Source organism: Bactrocera latifrons, unplaced genomic scaffold, assembly GCF_001853355.1.
Source record: "Bactrocera latifrons isolate USDA-ARS-PBARC rearing strain unplaced genomic scaffold, ASM185335v1 scaffold_73, whole genome shotgun sequence".
Classification (NCBI taxonomy): domain Eukaryota; kingdom Metazoa; phylum Arthropoda; class Insecta; order Diptera; family Tephritidae; genus Bactrocera; species Bactrocera latifrons.
In genome coordinates this window covers 210,246-230,786 of record NW_017537412.1, presented here as the reverse complement: position 1 = coordinate 230,786, position 20,541 = coordinate 210,246, and the positions used below count along the sequence as shown (strand labels likewise).

General features: G+C 36.2%; 7 protein-coding genes across 10 annotated transcripts; 4 read left to right on the top strand and 3 right to left on the bottom strand.

Annotated features, from left to right (window-relative positions):
• Window positions 1-170: 170 nt before the first annotated feature.
• LOC108976139 (endoplasmic reticulum resident protein 44) lies at window positions 171-4,144 on the top strand. Of its 2 annotated transcripts, XM_018945059.1 has the most exons (8): window positions 171-320; window positions 448-523; window positions 2,011-2,102; window positions 2,168-2,561; window positions 2,823-2,852; window positions 3,161-3,427; window positions 3,499-3,697; window positions 3,763-4,144. In XM_018945059.1, the coding sequence occupies exons 1-8, from the start codon at window positions 273-275 to the stop codon at window positions 3,914-3,916; spliced, it is 1,260 nt and encodes a 419-aa protein (XP_018800604.1). In that variant the 5' UTR covers window positions 171-272; the 3' UTR covers window positions 3,917-4,144. The 2 variants fall into 2 exon arrangements, with proteins under 2 accessions (XP_018800604.1, XP_018800605.1); XM_018945060.1 differs by lacking the exon at window positions 2,823-2,852 and having other exon boundaries at window positions 3,763-3,916.
• Window positions 4,145-5,209: 1,065 nt separating this feature from the next.
• LOC108976138 lies at window positions 5,210-7,422 on the bottom strand. Its single transcript, XM_018945058.1, has 4 exons — window positions 7,224-7,422; window positions 6,861-7,168; window positions 5,596-6,796; window positions 5,210-5,538 (listed from the first exon to the last, which is right to left on the bottom strand). The coding sequence occupies exons 1-3, from the start codon at window positions 7,279-7,281 to the stop codon at window positions 6,704-6,706; spliced, it is 459 nt and encodes a 152-aa protein (XP_018800603.1). The 5' UTR covers window positions 7,282-7,422; the 3' UTR covers window positions 5,210-5,538; window positions 5,596-6,703.
• A 449-nt stretch (window positions 7,423-7,871) lies between these two features.
• Window positions 7,872-8,325, top strand: LOC108976110 (V-type proton ATPase subunit e). The gene has a single exon (XM_018945022.1). It carries the CDS (start codon window positions 7,959-7,961, stop codon window positions 8,214-8,216), a length of 258 nt encoding a protein of 85 aa, XP_018800567.1. The 5' UTR covers window positions 7,872-7,958; the 3' UTR covers window positions 8,217-8,325.
• Window positions 8,326-8,569: 244 nt separating this feature from the next.
• Window positions 8,570-9,691, bottom strand: LOC108976109 (tRNA (cytosine-5-)-methyltransferase). Its single transcript, XM_018945021.1, has 2 exons — window positions 9,594-9,691; window positions 8,570-9,539 (listed from the first exon to the last, which is right to left on the bottom strand). The coding sequence occupies exons 1-2, from the start codon at window positions 9,652-9,654 to the stop codon at window positions 8,578-8,580; spliced, it is 1,023 nt and encodes a 340-aa protein (XP_018800566.1). The 5' UTR covers window positions 9,655-9,691; the 3' UTR covers window positions 8,570-8,577.
• A 202-nt stretch (window positions 9,692-9,893) lies between these two features.
• LOC108976113 lies at window positions 9,894-10,680 on the top strand. 3 transcript variants are annotated; one of them, XM_018945026.1, is made up of 4 exons: window positions 9,894-9,974; window positions 10,026-10,156; window positions 10,231-10,264; window positions 10,323-10,680. In XM_018945026.1, the coding sequence occupies exons 2-4, from the start codon at window positions 10,030-10,032 to the stop codon at window positions 10,654-10,656; spliced, it is 495 nt and encodes a 164-aa protein (XP_018800571.1). In that variant the 5' UTR covers window positions 9,894-9,974; window positions 10,026-10,029; the 3' UTR covers window positions 10,657-10,680. The 3 variants fall into 3 exon arrangements, with proteins under 3 accessions (XP_018800571.1, XP_018800570.1, XP_018800572.1); XM_018945027.1 differs by having other exon boundaries at window positions 9,944-9,969; XM_018945025.1 differs by having other exon boundaries at window positions 9,926-10,156.
• Window positions 10,681-10,768: 88 nt separating this feature from the next.
• LOC108976115 (transmembrane protein 242) lies at window positions 10,769-11,472 on the bottom strand. The gene is made up of 3 exons (XM_018945028.1): window positions 11,297-11,472; window positions 10,990-11,228; window positions 10,769-10,934 (listed from the first exon to the last, which is right to left on the bottom strand). The coding sequence occupies exons 1-3, from the start codon at window positions 11,382-11,384 to the stop codon at window positions 10,803-10,805; spliced, it is 459 nt and encodes a 152-aa protein (XP_018800573.1). The 5' UTR covers window positions 11,385-11,472; the 3' UTR covers window positions 10,769-10,802.
• Window positions 11,473-12,127: 655 nt separating this feature from the next.
• LOC108976156 (DNA-directed RNA polymerase II subunit RPB1) lies at window positions 12,128-18,565 on the top strand. The gene is made up of 9 exons (XM_018945087.1): window positions 12,128-12,205; window positions 12,270-12,794; window positions 12,864-13,820; window positions 13,889-14,489; window positions 14,549-15,288; window positions 15,358-15,732; window positions 15,803-16,904; window positions 16,974-17,162; window positions 17,230-18,565. The coding sequence occupies exons 1-9, from the start codon at window positions 12,128-12,130 to the stop codon at window positions 18,330-18,332; spliced, it is 5,670 nt and encodes a 1,889-aa protein (XP_018800632.1). The 3' UTR covers window positions 18,333-18,565.
• The last annotated feature ends 1,976 nt before the right edge of the window (window positions 18,566-20,541 follow it).

Below are 20,541 nucleotides of genomic sequence, written 5' to 3'. Positions count from 1 at the left end.
GTATATTTTTCTACATTTTCTAAATATATGTACATTAAATTAGAGATTTTAGTTAGTAAAAGAAATTTCAAAATCTTTGTATAGAGTCGGCATCATTGTTTTGCTGCCAGCGGTTGACGGATATCACCACAAAGCAATAGGAAGAAAAGAAGAAATTACTAAAGAGACAGAAGTGAATATAGTATGTTAGTGATTTTTTTCACGCACATCTAAAAACCTTTCTMAAAATCTTTTTAAATTATTTATATATATTTAATAAAAACTGTAGCAATATGAAGTTTTGGAGTAGTAGAAAATGTCGCTGCTTAGCAATATTTATGGTAAGTAATATTAGTCAATATGTTAACAAATTACTTTTAAGCCGATTTGTTGCCGCATCAATTTCTTTGGTTTCTGGAAAGTTTTCCTTATTCATTCATAACATTAATGTACATCTGTGTATTTTAGGTAATTTACGTATTTTATAATCCTACTGATTCTGGAGCAGTGGATATGAATAGTGAAAATATTGATATGACTTTAGGTAAGTAAAAATTATTCATTAACATTTTGGGGAATTTTGGGTAAAGAAAAGGAAGATCAACACGTTTATCACACCGTCGCTTGTTTTATTCCTCTTGACGTGTCAATACCAGAATTGGTGTGAGTGTTCAGACCAAAAGGTAAAACCAAGTTATTGGTAGTATTAATTCAATTATTTTGTTGGTACTTTTCGTACAATTTGTATGATTTTCAATTTGTCGTCTGAAATATATTCAAACCTTTTGTTAATAAATATTTACCTAAGTGGGGCTAATTTCTTCACTACACTGTAGAACATAAAGTTTTATTTAAGTGCAAAGAAGTCGAGAAGTTAAATGCCGTTTTTTATTTGCATATGACTTGTACCAACGTAAAGTTAATATAGTTAGATAAAATTGAGCTTATCGTATAGTGGCAGTTATGTTTGTTTCTTAACATTTTATGTATGATAGAATTATGATATATTGTGGTTAGTAATAATCTTAACATTTCTAAATTTTTATTTTTAAATAACGACTTTCAACGCATCAATTTATTCAGAATTCAATATAAAATTGGATGCGTCATACCGTTATCGCTATAATTGTTTTTTAATTGGTTGTCAATTTGCTGTGTGAAAGTGTGCGTATTTAAGTACAAATTTAAAAAAACTATTCTACCTTTTTCCATTCAACTAAAAACTATTCTACCCGCAAATTCACCATTACAATTTGGTCGTTATCGAAATAGATTAGACAGACTTTTTTTATGTTTGTCAAATCATAATAAAACTGCATGTTGAAATATATTCCGATGCGTACATCCATTTGTACATGCATACTAAAAAACGGTAAAAAATTAGTAGTTATTATGTCATTAAGATATTTGTTGCATACGTTGTTTCACAAATGCACATACATACATACATATACTTRCATAATGAACATTTAAATTGAAACGATTCTGTGTATTAAAATAAATACTAAATTGCCAGATAATGTGAAGTTCATTGTTCTATACTATTTCTGTTGTACCTGAAGTTGAAACAGCTGTTAACTTTATTTTGAAATTTATAAAGGAAATTACAATTCTTAGTGCCTCATTGTTATATAGTATATATTTTATATATACACACCTTAATCCCCAGCTATAGAAGCGAAGGTTAAGAACTAAATAAATGTTCATATTTAAATGAATCCGTTTAACTCAAAGATGCATAAATTTATTGAAACCCCCAAATACAACTAAAATTATGAATATTAACACCTTACATGTACAATGTTTTAAGCGTTTCCATTATTTCTTGTTTGCATAAATTTACACAAATAACTTTCTCTTTCCTTGTACATTCACAACGTACTTATCTATGCGTATATTTTGTTCCAAGATATAGGCAGGTTTATGTTTGAACTTATTTATGTAAATATTCACATGTATGTATGTACATATGTATATGACTAACCACTCATATGACTTACTTAATTAACCATCATTTTTGCTTGTTAACAGCTTCCAATGAATTGGTTTTTCTCAACTTCTACGCCGAATGGTGTCGATTTAGTAATCTCCTCGCGCCAATATTCAATGAAGCTGCTGATAAGGTAAAACACACACACACGTGTTATCGCACATTTATAACAACAACAATATTTTTCATGAATTATAGGTGAAAGAGGCTTTTCCTGAAGCAGGTAAAGTAGTACTGGGAAGAGTTGATTGTGATCGCGAAACTTCGATTGCATCTCGTTTCCATATAACCAAATACCCAACACTCAAGGTGATACGTAATGGCCAGCTGAGCAAGCGTGAATATCGTGGTCAACGCTCTGCGGAGGCGTTTTTGGAATTTGTACGCAAACAGCTTGAGGATCCCATCAAGGAGTTCAAGTCATTGAAAGATTTGGAAAATCTAGACTCGAGAAAACGTATTATTATAGGTTATTTCGATCGTCGCGATCAGCCGGAGTATGATACTTTCCGTAAGGTTGCTACAAATTTGAAGGAGGATTGTCAATTCCATGTCGGTTTCGGTGATGCCGCTCAAGCTATGCATCCACCTGGTGAGTATTGACAGAATTTCTTACTGAAGGGTTTTTTTTTTTTACATTTTACAACATCCTAATTTGTTAATTTTTTTAAATTAACTGATTAATTATTTTTCTCGAATGCATGCATTGTTCTTGTACTGATTGGCTTTCCGTCTTATTTCTAAAACAAAAAACTGAACGTCTATTGTTTCAAATCTTTATTATCGCCTTAATGCCATTAACCTATATTAATGTATCAATAACAACTTTTAATTTTTTCAAAACTTTTATAAGCTGTGGACGCTGACAGTGATATAAAGCGAGGTAATGCTATTTTCAATTTTATATTAGGTAAATTTTGTTTTTATTCCATAATTTATTATTTTTGTTTTGTATATAACAAATTTTTTTGTTTTTCAAAGGTTTTGGGTTACAGCTTTTTATGAAACTAATAAGTTCTATTACTAATACTACCGAAAAATACACAATATTTGTGCTGTAAAAATAATTGTTATTTTCCTAACACACCGAATAATTTTTGTGCTGGTTATATGCGCTGGCTTACCTAAATACATATTTTTATAAGTACTATTATATTCTTTAATATTTATTTGGATTTAAATTATTAATAGGCAACCCGATCATTGTATTCCGTCCCGATGTTGCGCTCTCGCATGAAAACGATGAAACCTATACCGGCAGCTTGAAAAACTTTGATGAGCTGAAAATTTGGGTGCAAGAAAAATGTGTGCCCTTGGTGCGTGAAATTACATTTGAAAACGCAGAAGAGTTGACCGAAGAGGGCTTGCCATTTTTGATACTCTTCCATAAACCCGACGATACCGAGGCAATTAAGGACTACAAGGCGATTATCGAAACTCAATTATTGGATGAAAAACGTGAGGAACATAATATACATATATATATAATGAACAATTAATCCAATTTTTTTATTTATTTCTATTTTCAGAGAACATTAATTTCCTCACCGCCGATGGCCAGCGATTTGCACATCCTCTGCATCATTTGGGCAAATCGGAGGATGACTTGCCATTGATTGCTATCGATTCATTCCGCCATATGTACATGTTCCCAAAGTTCGAAGATATGTATCAGCCTGGTAAACTAAAGCAATTTTTGCAAGATTTGTACAGTGGAAAATTGCACAGGTGTGTTCTAAAACACTTAAATAAAATTTAAAATTTGTTTAATATGAATTTATTTTTGTATACAGAGAATTCCATTATGGACCCGATCCATCTGGCAATGAAGTGCAAACCGAAGTTGTAATGAAAATCGGCAAAGGCACTTCACCGCCCGAATCGAGTTTTAAGAAGTTGGGTCCATCGAAAAACCGTTATACATTACTGCATAAGGATGAGCTGTAAAGCATGTTATTAGGCTATAGGCTAAACCCTACACACTCAGATACACACATACACAAGCATACACGTTCTGCGGACACATACACAAGCAGCTACATACCGATGACAGTGCTGAAGTTTAGTACCAATCAAACCAATTCAAATCAAACAATCAATCTCGTATACCACAACAACAATTAGAAATATGTATGAAATTTTTAATAATAATGTAGCTGTTTTGTTGCTTTTTACTCGTATTAATTATACTTTAAAAAGATGTTTTCTTCTTATTTTTCAAACAAAACAAAAAAATTGCTTTCTGTTATATTTAATTTTTCATTAATGAAAAGATACATAAAAATGCAATTGTGATTATATATTTTTTGTATTAATTTTAATATAAAAAAAGGTAAATTAAGCTACCAAAAAAATAAACGCTTGATTTATTTTCATTGTATGTATGTATTGCTATGAAATGACTTTCCTTATTGTATTACGAATTGTCAATTTGAAGATTAACTTTATTGTAATCGGAGATTGTAAAAATAATCAGAGGTTCTATGAATAAGTTTTTGTTTAATTAGACAATTAATAGTGTGTGTTTGTTACAAATGGAAACACATTTATGTCGCGCCGCAAGCTTTGAATATAATATTGCGATTTTTTTTTCAAATTATAAAAGTAAAAATAAAATTATCAATAAATGAATGAAAAGATAATCGAAAACCAATTCAATTTCGTATTTACTATTAATAATGCTAAAAATTACGGTATAAAAAGGAAAATAATAATTATAATACAACAACATAAATGGTCTAAAATTATACAGTTTTTGCTGTACTCAGTGTTAAGTCTTAACTGCATTTAATGATTGATTGAATTTACTTTAATTTCTTATTTAGTTTAGAAAATACATACATATTTACATATGTGATATGTATTTATGATGAAAAGTAAATAAATGCCGTAAATATATTATTTAACTTTTATTTTGTATTTGTAGATGTTTACATTCGATTTTTTGGTTTGTATACCCTGAAAAGGGTTATCCAAGGCAGCGCTAAAATCTCCGAACAAATTGTTCTGATCGGACAACTATAGCATGTAGCTGCCCTACAAACTGAAAAATCAAAATCAAGTTCTTGTATGGAAAAATTTTTAATTTTACAAGATATCTTCACGATTTTTTTTTGTATTATTATCCAAGGCAACGCTACAATTTCCGCACATATTCCTATGATAAACGTTTGTATATATTATTGTATTAAAACATCGACTACTTTCATAACTGAAATAAATAAAAACTCAAACAACTCGTTGTGGTAAAATGAGTATAGTTTGTATTAAACATTTCTACATAATTTTATGAAGTACCTATATTTGATCCATACGCATGTATTTATTTATTTGCACGAACAAATAATACAGGTAAATACATCAACGCACAGCAGCACTATGTATTTTTGTTGTTGTTTTAGCGGATACCTAGTCACCTATGGTTGCTGCTACTTGCCGGTTGTTATATGAGCAATCGCGAATTGAGAAATCCATAAACAGCGTTTACGAATCCATTCGCCAGCACGTGTATACATCTCACGGCCAAAGGTTTGCGTTTCTTAACGCTGCCCGACTCACTATTTTCATGTCTACATCATGAAATGAAAGCACTTTAGTAATTGTTTAACAATATTATTGGCTCTTACAGTTGGTAGTCCACATTCATTCCGACCAGGTTCGTCTGCCGCTTCCGGCTACTTGATGGCTGCGCCTCCAATTTATCCATAAGTAGAACCGCTTGCTGTGCGTTACGCCAACAAACTACTTAAAAAGCCAACCATAAAATTGATTGTAGTGCTACTCTTTGCATTGCTATATTGTTTTAATTTCATTTACTGTATTTTTTTTTTATTTACCCTTTTAAAAGTAAACAATTTGGCGGTCAGTCTGATTATCGCGTTGCTTCTTCTTTACATATAAACATAAATATGTCAGTAAACCTATTTTTCACAAACACTCGTCAATTGTTGTAGAAACCGTCAAAAGTTGTTACAATGTATGAATTAGTAATGTTCCAGTCATTTAAAAAATATTTGCTAACAGAAAATAAAGCAATAATAATGCTAGGGAAAGAAAATGTACAAACAGTACGTGACAACCGAGCCCAAGTTATAATAGCCAATGACAAATCAGATTGAGTGCTATGCAAATAAGATACAAAGCTTAGTGGAGCCATAAAAACTTTGTAATGGTAGTCGGTTGTGGTAGAAAAGCATACTACATAATTCAATGGTTAGTCTTAATAAATAGAAGTAAAAAATGCATTATGATTATTTTCTTTATAATTTTGAATACAAATGTATTACTTTACAAGAGTTTATTGATGTGTAAAAAATTGTGCACGCTCAAATTAAAGCATAATTTTGTATCTTGCCTTATACTTATGTGCAAATATTTTTAAAAAATTATGGAATATATATTGCATTTGCTTGTGGCTTTAACTTTGCAGCTAACAAACTAAATATGAATACATTCCAATGTTAAAAAAGTAAAAATTATAAGAGTTCATGTTGTATATAGTAATATAATAACAAATTATAACATTATGCTTAGTGTGAAACTTGGACGGATAATATTCGAACACAATAATGCAGAGATTTTTTGTATGGATTTAAGTTAAATAAAAGTATTAATGTACTTTCTTTCTAATGGGGTTGCACGCTTTTTTAATTTGCGTTTCTTACGAATCTTTACTTTGCAGAAGTAAAAACTTTGAGGCACTTGGGTGTTCTTAGTATATCTTCAACATATTCTTCATTGGAACAATGAATACAGGCCATGGAGAGAAGTTAAGAATAAGCCGACGATTAATATTCTAGCAGTTATTTTTTGTTTTGTTGACCCGCTCTGGAAAAGGACATATATCATTTAAAATTTCAAATGCACATGATTTTATATTATTTCAACTTACAATCACAAAATAATTACAACGATCACCAACACAACACTCATAACACCACCAGTCCTCATACCAAATATGTGTGCAGTATTGCATATATCGTTTACGTCGCTGTTGGCATTGTTGCTTTGTCATACACCGTTTAGAAACATAGTATTGTTTTAGTGCACCCTGAGAGAAGTACGGTTGGCTACCCCAACGGATCTCAGTACCACAAGCATCCTCACCTGGTTCACAAGTTTTTATCGTATTTAGACATTTCTCTGTGTTACCTGTCTGATTGGAACAAACATAGCACTCCAAACTGTTGACGAAGTTTACTATAAGTAGATATTAGTGTGAGAATTCTTGACAAGAGCTGTAGGTCTGACTTACCTTGTCCAATATAATAAATGGCTACAACGGTAATAATGCAAAACTTCCATGTTTCCATTTTCTATAAATGTGTTGCAGGATTTCTTTAGGACGATACAGATTTTAAAATAAATTTAAGGCAATCACAACAAATATATAATAAACACAATTAACTAAAAAATGACAAATAGATTTGACAGATTTTTATTTAAACCACGCCTTAAGACAGAGTCGCACTAAGCCCGCTTTTCTCCACAGTGGAGTAACGTCATACAAAATTTTAAAAATACTCAATAAAAACTAAGAAAATATTATTAACATGATTTTCATTAAATTATTGTAGTAATATACAGAATATTGTAAAAAAAAGTTTACTATTTTCGAAATACAAAATATTGTAATTCAATATTTATTTGGGAACAGTTCTGATAAATTCCTTTAAACTAATAAAGTATAAATTAAGGTTTGTAAATTGATTGCCGGTATTTTATCTCGCCACAACGACATATACATATATTTTAATTACAAATATTTATATAAAATATACTTCCAATTCATTATTTTTATAAGCACAAAAGCGAATGCAGCACCATCTGTCGCTCATGATTCCTACAACTAGCATGGCAGCACAGTTTTTTCTGTTCTTTTGACAACGTCATTGTAGTTTTCTTTTGTGTATTGATTTTTTTCGTCGAACGCGATAAAGTATTTCCTTTGTCAATAGACTAATTGTTAAAATATAAATTAAACAAAGATATGGGAGCAGCTTTCTTTCCTGTATTATTTTTCACCGCATTCTGGGCATGTGTTGGCATAGGCGTACCAATGATGACACCAAAGGGACCCAATCAAAGTCTCTTTCGTTGCATTATGATGTTAACTGCAGCGACTTGCTGGCTTTTCTGGCTATGCTGTTACATGGCTCAGATGAATCCACTACTTGGACCAAAATTGAACCAAAACACTATATATATGATTGCAAAGGAGTGGGGCAGTGAACTTAAGGACGGTTAAATTAGTGTAATACATTTAATACTATTTGTTGTAGAAAAGCAGACTTATGCTTATTATTTATGTAAATACCATATTTCCAATATTAATTATAGAAAATTTATTGTGTTAAGATGGTGATTCATTTCAAGAATTGTGCATTCCTCTCATATTTTATCAACTTGATAACGAAATGCATTCAATTGCCATGAAAATTTAAGTATATTGTAAATTATACTCTAGAAAAGTTTTTCTTCAAATAATTTTCGGAATATGTATTAATAAATAGAGGATCTAATAAAGTTGTACTGTATTTAATAATTACAACGATATTTTGAGGTATTATGTAGAAAAACAGCATATAAAAAACAAACACATAACCATTTCAGGAGCATAGTATTTTTATTAATATACTAACAACATAAACATTTATACTATTGCCTAAAAGACGGTACTTCTGCCGATTTGTTGTTTCTGTTGGAAAATCGAATGAATCTGGAAAGCTCATTAATCTTGCAACTTCGCGTGGGGTGAAATACCGCAATTTTAAACTTTTCAGAAGTTCTGTACGTAGATCTTCATTTCCCTCAGAATTTTCTAACTCTTTTACCTTAGAAAATATTAAATCCATATCTTTCTTAGCCAAAGGAGTATATATTGAGCCAGTACCTTCGCTGTAGTGGGTATACGCTTTAGTGAAACACATTGTCTTTTTTGATTCCGCTGTCACTATATCCATTAACCATACACGTTTAGTCAGTATTTTTTCTGGTAGGTGATATTCTTTAGTTAGTTCCTCCGGCTCAATCAAGTCACTAATGATTTTTTCATTAAATTCATTTTTCGGATTTTCACATTCGCTCGGTATTTTTTCTAAAATAGATTCCCCAGTGAAATTAAAGTCTTTCCGACGTGCTAAGCAATAGTATCGACTTCTAGAATTCGGTATACCAAATTGGGTTGGGGTTAGTAAGAATTCTCTCCAATGATACCCTGCGGTTTTTAACGTTTCAATAAATTGTTTATGCGCTTCAGACACCTCAAAACCTTTCACATTTTCCATCAGTATGTATTGTATGTTATGGCATTGTGGTAGCAAATCGCAAACATGTTGCAAAGCGTCTGAGCGGTTATCAGCTACATCTAAGCGATTACCAACTCTCGTGTGGGGCTGGCAAGGTGGGGACATAAGTATCATATTTACTTTCATCTTCTCTATTTTCCGAGGGGTTAAACTTTGTATATTATTGTTGCATACTAGAGAAGATGGATAATTGTGGGCGTACACAACATTGGCATGTGTGTTGATGTCCATTGCGGCTACAATAGTTCCAGGTAATCCAGAACCTAATAGAACAAGGAGACTAATAAAGTATATATAATAAGTCACTAGATACATACTCTTAAAAGCATAATGCATGCCACCAATGCCACTAAAGAGTTCCAAAATACGAAAATCCATGCTTTTGTATTTTATTTACAAATAAATATTTGGAATCTCCTTCTTGGAACGAGTCGCGAAGTAGGTCACAATTTTTAAGGTGAGAACAGTTATGCAGATATTCATTTATTCAAAAGTAAATAATAAATTGTTAAATATCTATAGTTATAGTATAGTTTTTTTTAATAAATTGTTAAATAAATATATTCTATAATTATTTTGACGTATAAAGTTTTAGTTCTTAATTTAACTCAAATAAACAATTTCGCTTTAAAGTTTAATGGCAAACGATTAGAAATAAAAAGAAGAAGAACGTTCGAAAGAGGCGCAACAATAGTTCTGTAATTTTATTTTAATTTAAACAAAATATACATTTTAAACTTCTTAAATAGAAATATGCAGGCCCCAATTTTAACCGATACTGAAGCAGAAACCACTGTAGAGTTAGATGAGTCTATAATCAATCAAGCATCACAGCCCACAAATGCCACTAAAAGCATATTCAATATAACATTAAATGATGGTATGTATGCATTTGCATATCTTCACAAGTATAAGTTGCTCTTATGCTAACAAAAACAAAAAATCGAATTCCAGACCTTGAAAATCAGGAAGATGGCAAAGTGAAGAGGTATGTTAGCAGTATACACACATTATTAATTACATTGGCATTTTCAATTCTGTCACAGCTATGAAGAGAATTTGCGACAAGAGATTAAAGAGTGGAGTACACTCTGGCGTGATTCCATTCAACAACTAAAGACGTTCAAACTAAAGACTCATCCAATTATTGACATGTCTATATTGTCGTCACAAAACCGTGCCTACTTGGAGAATGCACCTGATTTACAAAGATTTATACGCGAATCAATTGAGTTCCGTCAGAAAGCCTATATATTTATGGAGAAAGACTATGCACAATTTCAAGATGTTTTAAGAAATGTTTTAGAGGTATGCGAGCACAATGCATTTATCAAAAAAGAAAGCAAAATCGAGGAAAATTTGGCAAATAAACAAAAATAAGGTTTATTTTACCTAAAAGTCTAACTTTACATATTTTTTGTTATGTTCTAAAGCACTGAGCAGTATGAGCTGTTTTCCTTAATATTGAGTTTTTCGTTTATATTGAGTTTTCTTTTATTTTTATACATGTGACCGTTAGGTAAAAGTTATTCCCTGCATCCTGAACCTAAGTATTTCATTAAATCTGTTAGTGATTCGAAATCCGTACGACTTGTGGGGGGCGAGTCTTTCGTTAATCTTGGTAAACCTTGACCCATTTTCAGGCGAAACTCCTCCATCTATGTACATATAAAATAGATAAGTAAAGTTAAGAATATTTCATATTTGGCTCACATTTCTCGCCCCAGATAGTTTCCAAACACCATAACAAAAGACTCCTGTACCTATAAATGCGTATAAAGTACCCCAACCTAAGGCGCGCATTGCCAGCGCAGAGCCCTCTTCAAGCAAGATACCTGCATCTCGTCCACTTTTCTCTATCAGTTTACTATGAGATTGTTTTGCTTTTCCCAGTGTTTTAGAAAATCCAAATATCGCAGATACCCCACCAACCAGACCAAGGAAGGCTGCCGCTATTACGCCGTGACATAAGAGAAGATAAAGGTTAAATATGCATACATTCGAATAAAAACTTTCAAACCTTGCATTTTGTATTTGGAGTCTTTTTCGGCTATAGCCGGCTTAGAAGAAATTGGTGTAATTTCAGACATTTCCGCAGAAATGTTCATAAATACGCAAAAGCAGTTCAATTAATGTATCTCGTTCTAAAAATATTATTAGATCGGTTTATGTTTATTTACATTTATTGAGTGGTAAGTTCAGTGAACGCTCGACATTGCAAAAAAGCAGAGTTGCTATCACGTAGTATTTTATTATGAGAATACAAATTTGCTAAATTCTCTACATAAAGATATACCAAAATCTTTTCCAAATAGTAAACAAGTTATACATTTCTTTTTAAAAATATGTTAATTGTGTTTTAAATATCTCGTTATCTTTTCTATTTCTTAGTAAAATACTAAAATATGCAACTCTTTAAGTTTTGACGCATATAAATATAGCGACCATGGGTTCGCGCGAAGCACTCGCTTCTTTTCGCCACGGGCAAGATTATTTCTTTTAGCGTGCGGCAATTTTATTATTTGAAAATACCATAAAATCTCGAAAAATATAAACAAAAGTTTGTAAATACTGCAGCTGAAGTGTTGCTGCACTTGTGCGCATCATTTTTTGTATTGCAAAGGTGGAAATTGCAACTTTAAAAAGTGTATGAAAAATTTGCAAATTTCACCAGAAGAAACTGCGACGTCGATAACGAACGAGGCTTTTATAGAAGAGATACATCGTGTCGAGTGCAGCGCAACTGACGTCTGCAGATTTCAGCGGAAAGCAAATTTTTTTTTTTTTTTTTTACAAGTTTTATGTGTTTTTAACAAGAGACATTTTCCTACTAAAAATTTAAACTTAAAAAATGGCGACCAATGATTCCAAGGCACCATTACGCCAGGTGAAACGTGTGCAATTTGGTATTTTATCACCTGATGAAATTGTAAGTATTAAGTCAAGCTTAAAACTTTAAATGATATAATTATTGCTATCTTTCAACACTATAGCGTCGCATGTCCGTCACAGAAGGAGGCGTACAGTTTGCCGAGACCATGGAAGGTGGTCGACCAAAGTTGGGCGGTCTAATGGACCCACGTCAAGGTGTAATAGACAGAACATCTCGATGCCAAACCTGTGCTGGTAATATGACAGAATGCCCGGGACATTTTGGCCATATCGATTTGGCAAAACCAGTTTTTCATATTGGTTTTATTACAAAGACAATTAAGATATTGCGTTGTGTGTGCTTTTACTGCTCTAAAATGTTAGTATCTCCACAAAATCCAAAAATTAAGGAGATTGTTATGAAATCAAAGGGACAGCCACGAAAGCGTCTGGCGTATGTATATGATTTATGTAAAGGTAAAACTGTGTGCGAGGGTGGCGAAGATATGGATATGGCAAAAGATGGTCAACAAGCGGATCCTAATAAAAAACAAGGTCATGGGGGTTGCGGTCATTATCAACCATCATTGAGACGAAGCGGATTAGAGTTGACCGCCGAGTGGAAGCATGTAAATGAAGATTCGCAGGTAAACAATAAAAACCAATGAATGTTATTGTATTAGATTACAACTAAAAATTTTATTTAATACGTACAGGAAAAGAAAATCATAGTAACGGCGGAACGTGTTTGGGAAATTTTAAAACATATAACTGATGAAGAATGCTTCATTCTCGGTATGGATCCCAAATATGCACGACCTGATTGGATGATTGTCACGGTATTGCCTGTACCACCATTAGCTGTACGTCCAGCTGTTGTTATGTTTGGTGCAGCTAAGAATCAGGACGATTTAACGCATAAACTTGCGGATATCATTAAAGCAAACAATGAATTGAAAAAGAATGAAGGCACTGGCGCAGCAGCGCATGTTATACAAGAGAATATAAAAATGTTGCAATTCCACGTCGCTACGCTAGTAGATAATGACATGCCCGGTATGCCACGCGCTATGCAAAAATCTGGCAAACCGCTCAAAGCCATAAAGGCGCGTTTGAAGGGCAAAGAAGGGCGTATTCGTGGTAATTTGATGGGTAAGCGAGTCGATTTCTCGGCACGTACTGTCATCACACCAGATCCCAATTTGCGTATTGATCAAGTCGGTGTACCACGTTCCATTGCGCAAAATTTAACATTTCCAGAGCTAGTGACTCCCTTTAATATCGATCGTATGCAGGAATTAGTACGACGTGGTAATTCACAATATCCTGGTGCCAAGTATATTGTACGTGACAATGGTGAACGTATAGATTTGCGTTTCCACCCAAAACCATCCGATTTGCATTTGCAATGTGGGTACAAAGTAGAAAGACATCTACGCGACGACGATCTGGTTATTTTCAATCGTCAGCCAACGCTACATAAAATGAGTATGATGGGGCATCGTGTCAAAGTATTGCCTTGGTCTACATTCCGTATGAACTTGTCTTGTACTTCACCCTACAACGCTGATTTCGACGGAGATGAAATGAACTTGCACGTACCGCAATCCATGGAAACCCGTGCTGAGGTGGAGAATATACACGTTACACCACGTCAAATTATCACACCACAGGTTCGTACCATATTTTTTTATATACATATATTACAGTTTGTAGTTTTGTATAAAAATGGTTTTTATAGGCTAACAAACCCGTCATGGGTATTGTGCAGGATACTCTAACAGCTGTACGTAAAATGACAAAACGTGATGTATTCATTACGCGTGAACAAATGATGAATTTGCTTATGTTTTTACCTACATGGGATGGCAAAGTGCCACAGCCGTGTATTTTGAAACCTCGTCCACTATGGACGGGCAAACAATTATTTTCACTGATTATACCGGGCAATGTAAACATGATACGCACACATTCTACACATCCAGACGATGAAGATGATGGTCCTTACAAGTGGATCTCACCTGGCGATACTAAAGTCATGGTCGAACATGGTGAATTGATTATGGGTATCTTATGTAAAAAGACACTGGGTACATCGGCGGGTTCACTGCTGCATATTTGCTTCTTGGAATTGGGTCACGAAATCGCCGGTCGTTTCTACGGTAACATTCAGACTGTAATTAATAATTGGCTATTGCTCGAGGGTCACAGCATCGGTATTGGTGACACAATTGCCGATCCGCAGACCTATAACGAAATTCAGATGGCCATCAAGAAAGCCAAAGACGATGTCATAAACGTTATTCAAAAAGCGCACAATATGGAGTTGGAGCCCACACCCGGTATGTGATGAATATTTTTTTATTTCGTTTACAATCTAACAATCTTTTCAAACTTACAGGTAATACCTTGCGTCAGACATTCGAGAATCAGGTGAATCGTATCTTGAACGATGCTCGTGACAAAACTGGTGGTTCTGCTAAGAAATCTTTGACTGAATACAATAATTTAAAGGCTATGGTGGTGTCGGGTTCCAAGGGTTCCAATATTAACATCTCACAGGTTATTGCTTGTGTGGGTCAACAGAACGTCGAAGGTAAACGTATACCATACGGTTTCCGTAAACGCACATTGCCGCATTTCATTAAAGACGATTACGGTCCTGAGTCGCGTGGCTTCGTGGAGAATTCATATCTTGCCGGCTTGACACCTTCGGAGTTCTACTTTCACGCTATGGGTGGTCGTGAAGGTCTTATCGATACTGCTGTCAAGACTGCTGAAACCGGTTATATTCAACGTCGCCTCATAAAGGCTATGGAGTCGGTTATGGTCAACTACGACGGTACTGTGCGTAATTCTGTGGGTCAGCTGATTCAGTTGCGTTACGGCGAAGATGGTTTGGCTGGTGAAACCGTAGAGTTTCAAAATTTACCAACTGTCAAATTGTCCAATAAAGCATTTGAGAAAAGATTCAAATTCGATTGGTCAAATGAACGTTATATGCGTAAAGTGTTCACCGACGATGTGATCAAAGAGCTGAGCGAGAGTGGTAATGCCTTGCCCGAGCTGGAGATTGAGTGGGATCAACTGTGTCGCGATCGTGAAGCATTGCGTGAGATTTTCCCCAATGGCGATTCTAAGGTAGGATGTCTTAATTTTCTGCTTTCATATTGCGAACGCCTATCATTTGTATTGTTTAACATCTTCCAGGTTGTATTGCCCTGCAATTTGCAGCGCATGATTTGGAATGTACAGAAGATTTTCCACATTAATAAGCGCATGCCCACAGATTTGTCGCCGCTGCGCGTAATTAACGGTGTACGCGATCTGTTGCAACGCTGCGTCATTGTGGTTGGCAATGATCATCTTTCGAAACAAGCCAATGAGAACGCCACACTGTTGTTCCAGTGTTTGGTTCGTTCCACGCTGTGCACAAAATATGTGGCGGAGGAGTTCCGTCTCTCAGCCGAGGCGTTCGAATGGTTGATTGGTGAGATCGAAACGCGTTTCCAGCAGGCACAAGCCAACCCGGGCGAAATGGTGGGCGCTTTGGCTGCACAGAGTTTGGGTGAACCCGCCACGCAGGTAAACACGCCTGCGCAATGCTAAATTGTCTGGTTACCGTAATAATTTGTGTATTTGTATGTGTTTTTAGATGACACTGAACACTTTCCATTTTGCTGGTGTGTCGTCCAAGAACGTAACACTGGGTGTGCCGCGTCTAAAGGAAATTATTAACATATCGAAGAAACCAAAAGCGCCCTCATTAACTGTATTCCTTACTGGCGGTGCGGCGCGTGATGCCGAGAAAGCTAAGAATGTACTGTGTCGTTTGGAACACACCACCTTGCGTAAAGTGACAGCCAACACTGCAATTTACTACGATCCCGACCCGCAGAGAACCGTCATTTCGGAGGATCAAGAATTCGTGAATGTCTACTATGAGATGCCCGATTTCGATCCTACACGCATTTCGCCTTGGTTGCTGCGTATCGAGTTGGATCGCAAACGCATGACCGACAAAAAATTAACTATGGAACAGATTGCCGAGAAGATCAACGCCGGCTTCGGTGACGACTTGAATTGTATTTTCAATGATGACAACGCTGACAAATTGGTGCTGCGCATACGTATCATGAACAACGAGGAGACCAAGTTCCAAGATGAAGACGAAGCAGTCGATAAAATGGAGGATGATATGTTCTTGCGTTGTATTGAAGCGAATATGCTCTCGGACATGACACTGCAGGGCATCGAAGCCATTGGCAAGGTGTACATGCATTTACCGCAAACGGACAGTAAAAAACGTATTGTTATCACGGAGACGGGTGAATTTAAGGCCATTGGCGAGTGGCTGTTGGAAACTGATGGTACTTCAATGATGAAAGTACTCTCTGAACGTGATGTGGATCCAGTGCGTACATCATCGAACGATATTTGTGAAATTTTCCAAGTATTGGGCATAGAGGCAGTGCGTAAATCGGTGGAAAAGGAAATGAATGCTGTGTTGCAGTTCTATGGCTTGTACGTGAACTATCGTCATTTGGCCTTGTTGTGTGACGTAATGACAGCTAAGGGTCATTTGATGGCCATCACACGTCACGGTATCAATCGACAGGATACTGGTGCACTTATGCGTTGCTCATTCGAAGAAACGGTCGACGTGTTGATGGATGCCGCCGCGCATGCAGAAACGGATCCCATGAGAGGTGTGTCGGAAAACATTATTATGGGTCAATTGCCGCGTATGGGCACGGGTAAGTGAAAAGCTTTGCACAAAAAGACAATCAAGTATTCTTTAAATAATAATTCCTTTTCGAATACAGGTTGTTTCGATTTGCTTCTCGATGCTGAGAAGTGTCGTTACGGCATTGAAATACCGAGCACATTGGGCTCGAGCATGATTGGCGGTTCGGCAATGTTCTTTGGCGCCGGTGCTACGCCTAGCATGACACCACCCATGACACCTTGGGTACAGTGCGGCACACCGCGCTATTTCTCGCCCTCAGGTCAAAGTAAGTTCCTTTACTAAACTATATTCTTAAATTACATATTTTGTTTGACTGCAATTCTCTTTTGTAGTGAGCGGCATGACCCCGGGCGGTCCCAGCTTCTCTCCATCAGCCGCTTCCGATGCTTCGGGCATGTCGCCAAGTTGGTCCCCAGCACATCCTGGCTCATCACCTAGTTCGCCTGGCCCGTCGATGTCACCATATTTACCACCATCGCCCAGCGTTTCACCATCATATTCGCCGACAAGTCCAAATTATACCGCTTCATCGCCGGGTGCCGCTTCACCGAATTACTCACCAACCAGTCCGAATTATTCGCCGACAAGCCCATTGTATCCGGCCACAAGCCCACGTTACTCAACAACACCGAATTTTGCACCTCAGTCGACTGGCTACTCACCGTCGACCAGCGGTTATTCACCAACATCACCAGTCTATTCGCCGACTTCAAACTATCAATCATCCAGTCCATCGTTTTCAGGCAGTGGCACAAATATGTATTCACCGGGCAGCGCTTACTCACCAACATCTTCGAACTACTCACCAAATTCACCAAGTTATTCGCCCACATCTCCGTCTTATTCACCTTCAAGTCCATCGTATTCACCAACTTCGCCGTGTTATTCGCCAACGTCACCGTCGTATTCACCATCATCTCCAAACTATACGCCAGTTACACCATCATATTCACCAACCTCACCGAATTATTCGGCTTCACCACACTATTCGCCCGCTTCACCGGCATATTCACAAACGGGTGTCAAATATTCACCCACTTCACCAACTTATTCGCCGCCATCACCGTCATATGATGGCTCACCCGGTTCCCCACAATATACGCCCGGTTCGCCACAGTACTCGCCGGCTTCGCCGAAGTACTCACCAACATCGCCACTTTATTCGCCCAGCTCACCGCAGCATTCACCGGCCAATCAATACAGTCCAACCGGCTCCAGCTACTCGGCTACAAGTCCACGCTATTCTCCCAATATGTCGATCTACTCACCGAGTAGCACCAAATATTCACCAACATCGCCGACATATACACCAACCGCACGCAATTACTCGCCCACATCACCGATGTACTCGCCGACGGCACCATCCCAAGGCTACAGCCCAACCAGTCCAGCATATTCGCCGAGTAGTCCCACATTCGAAGAGAGTGACGATTAATTCTTTGTTTAGGTTATTTGCGCGGTTGAGGGAGTTGTTGCAGTGCCCAACTGGGCACTTGCTTCACACTACAGTAATAACAATACTTATTTCTTTTTGATATCCATATGAAAATATTTTATATAGCATTTAAGATTAATTGTTCAACTTCAATGTATAATCAAATTATAATTGTATTACAGTCATTTGTAGTAAGACATACATTTGAGATATAAATGAGCTCATACACCGCACTTCAAATTGCTTTCTATTTTGGGGGTTATGTACAGCATTCTATGGGTATCAGTAGTTGGCTTACTCAGGACGGTTACCTTCACAAATAAAATAGTATATTCAGGTACTTTTTTTGTCATTCAGTTTGTATAGCAGCTATAAGTTATTGTGATCCCATATCGGCGGTTTCGGCAATGAACTTCTTGGCAGAAAATTGCGGATTGATATCTCAAAAACAGGGACTAGTTCGCTTACGATATATAGAGACATGCAGACAGCAACAACAGTAACTAGCCTCAATACTCTGATCCGTTATCTATAAAATTTACAGAGCCTTCGATGTTTCCTTCTCAATTATCTCATCAAGGTTCTATGTTTGTCGCTGACCTGTCTTAAAGTTCCCGATCTGTATTACCAAAATCTGAAAAAATCTGTCTTTAGACGAGTCCAATATTCTCATATTTTTGCTATTTTGCGCATAGTAAAGACACTTCCGCACTGATGAAGACTCTTAGGTTCTTGTTCCTTCCGAAATTCAACCACTATATGAATCTTGAGGTCCTGAAAAAGTTCAGTACTTTACCTTCAGTCAAAGTCTTGATTTCCAAGCCCCGACAGATAGTAACCCGAACTAAAATACAGATACCTCGAGTCGTTACGACTTGAAACAAAAATCTGCCGAAGCACAACTACCAACAGAGTGTCATTCAAATATGCTTTTGCAGGCCTCCTCAAACTCATCCATTTAACATCGTTATACCTGTGGTCCAAACTCGTAGAAAAAGTCGGTTTCTCGAATCCATTCTTACATGACCTCAATGTCAATATCTGATTTTATTATCGGGAATGACCCACTCTCAGTGCATTAAGATACAATATACATATATTTTTAACTTGATCGTTTATTTAAACTTAGTGTTCATTATTTCTTGACTACGGACTTACATAAGTTTGTATGTATTAGAAAAGAAAGTGCGACTTTAGCTATCTTGTTTGCTGAACTTAATTATATTTATACATACAATCTATAAGTAGTAATGGAAATTTAAAGCATGTATGTGCAGTACTCGATCGTCTCGATCGCGCTTTCTTCCGGCGTTCGTTACTAAACCCTTATAACTTTAGTAAAGTACAGTGAAAACCGAATTGATCCGATGTTTTCCGGAAGAATGGACATATTTAGATTCCTACAATGTTTCCAAGCTTCCCTACGAAAGAGTTTGTCCGGAAAGTAAGAGGACTGATTTTCGCATCGACTGTATTCGTTCCTAGCTAACGAACGAGCGGCTGGTAAGTTGTCTCCGAATACCTGGAGAGTCAGGAAAACATTTTCACCCGACGTGTTTCTATGAGTAGTGCAAGCCGAAAATGCAGCGTTCGGCGGCAAGAGGTTGCTGATGACAACCGGAAGAATGAGTAAATCCAAATTGAAAACTATGTTCATTGTCGTTTTTGACATCAAAGGCATCGTTCACCATGAATTTGTTCCTTCTGGACAAACCGTCAACGCCAAGTTTTACGTGGAAGTCCTCAAGAGACTCAAACGAAGAGTCAATAGGATCGGACAAGACATCGCAGCCGATTGGAAGTTGCACCACGGTAACACCCCGGCTCACATCGCCTATCTTGTGAACAGCTACCTAACCAAGGTAGGCATCCCAACACTTATACCGCCGACATACATAACAAATGTGCTGGCCATTGCTGGAGTACAATCGAGAAGGCTCGTCTATTTTTGAATACGAATGAACTGTGAACACAGTCAACATCAGCTACGGACTGGGTCAGGCGTAGTTACGCTCATACACACAAAAGGACCTTAAAACAAATAAATATATACTTAACCACTAACCGATTTCGCCTAATACCTATACTTGATAATGTTCTAATAAACTGCTAGATATATCTTTGATAAATTGTGAGCTTAGTATCTACCTAACAGATAAATATCGCTCACATTTAATGACTAGAAATGATTGTTAGACCTCTTTGACAT

Bases quoted from the DNA above. Each gene is read 5' to 3' on its own strand.
- LOC108976139 (XM_018945059.1), top strand. From the start codon at position 273: ATGAAGTTTTGGAGTAGTAGAAAATGTCGCTGCTTAGCAATATTTATG. The intron at 524-2,010 runs GTAAGTAAAAAT...GCTTGTTAACAG, and splicing joins AAATATTGATATGACTTTAG to CTTCCAATGAATTGGTTTTT. The intron at 3,428-3,498 runs GTGAGGAACATA...TTCTATTTTCAG, and splicing joins TCAATTATTGGATGAAAAAC to AGAACATTAATTTCCTCACC.
- LOC108976138 (XM_018945058.1), bottom strand. From the start codon at position 7,281: ATGGAAACATGGAAGTTTTGCATTATTACCGTTGTAGCCATTTATTAT. The intron at 7,169-7,223 runs GTAAGTCAGACC...ATCTACTTATAG, and splicing joins CATTTATTATATTGGACAAG to TAAACTTCGTCAACAGTTTG. The intron at 6,797-6,860 runs GTAAGTTGAAAT...GTCCTTTTCCAG, and splicing joins GTTGTAATTATTTTGTGATT to AGCGGGTCAACAAAACAAAA.
- LOC108976110 (XM_018945022.1), top strand. From the start codon at position 7,959: ATGGGAGCAGCTTTCTTTCCTGTATTATTTTTCACCGCATTCTGGGCA.
- LOC108976109 (XM_018945021.1), bottom strand. From the start codon at position 9,654: ATGGATTTTCGTATTTTGGAACTCTTTAGTGGCATTGGTGGCATGCAT. The intron at 9,540-9,593 runs GTATGTATCTAG...TTGTTCTATTAG, and splicing joins CATGCATTATGCTTTTAAGA to GTTCTGGATTACCTGGAACT.
- LOC108976113 (XM_018945026.1), top strand. From the start codon at position 10,030: ATGCAGGCCCCAATTTTAACCGATACTGAAGCAGAAACCACTGTAGAG. The intron at 10,157-10,230 runs GTATGTATGCAT...ATCGAATTCCAG, and splicing joins CAATATAACATTAAATGATG to ACCTTGAAAATCAGGAAGAT. The intron at 10,265-10,322 runs GTATGTTAGCAG...ATTCTGTCACAG, and splicing joins GAAGATGGCAAAGTGAAGAG to CTATGAAGAGAATTTGCGAC.
- LOC108976115 (XM_018945028.1), bottom strand. From the start codon at position 11,384: ATGAACATTTCTGCGGAAATGTCTGAAATTACACCAATTTCTTCTAAG. The intron at 11,229-11,296 runs GTTTGAAAGTTT...ACGGCGTAATAG, and splicing joins CTCCAAATACAAAATGCAAG to CGGCAGCCTTCCTTGGTCTG. The intron at 10,935-10,989 runs GTGAGCCAAATA...ATATGTACATAG, and splicing joins AACTATCTGGGGCGAGAAAT to ATGGAGGAGTTTCGCCTGAA.
- LOC108976156 (XM_018945087.1), top strand. From the start codon at position 12,128: ATGGCGACCAATGATTCCAAGGCACCATTACGCCAGGTGAAACGTGTG. The intron at 15,733-15,802 runs GTAAACACGCCT...ATGTGTTTTTAG, and splicing joins TGGGTGAACCCGCCACGCAG to ATGACACTGAACACTTTCCA. The intron at 17,163-17,229 runs GTAAGTTCCTTT...TCTCTTTTGTAG, and splicing joins TTTCTCGCCCTCAGGTCAAA to TGAGCGGCATGACCCCGGGC.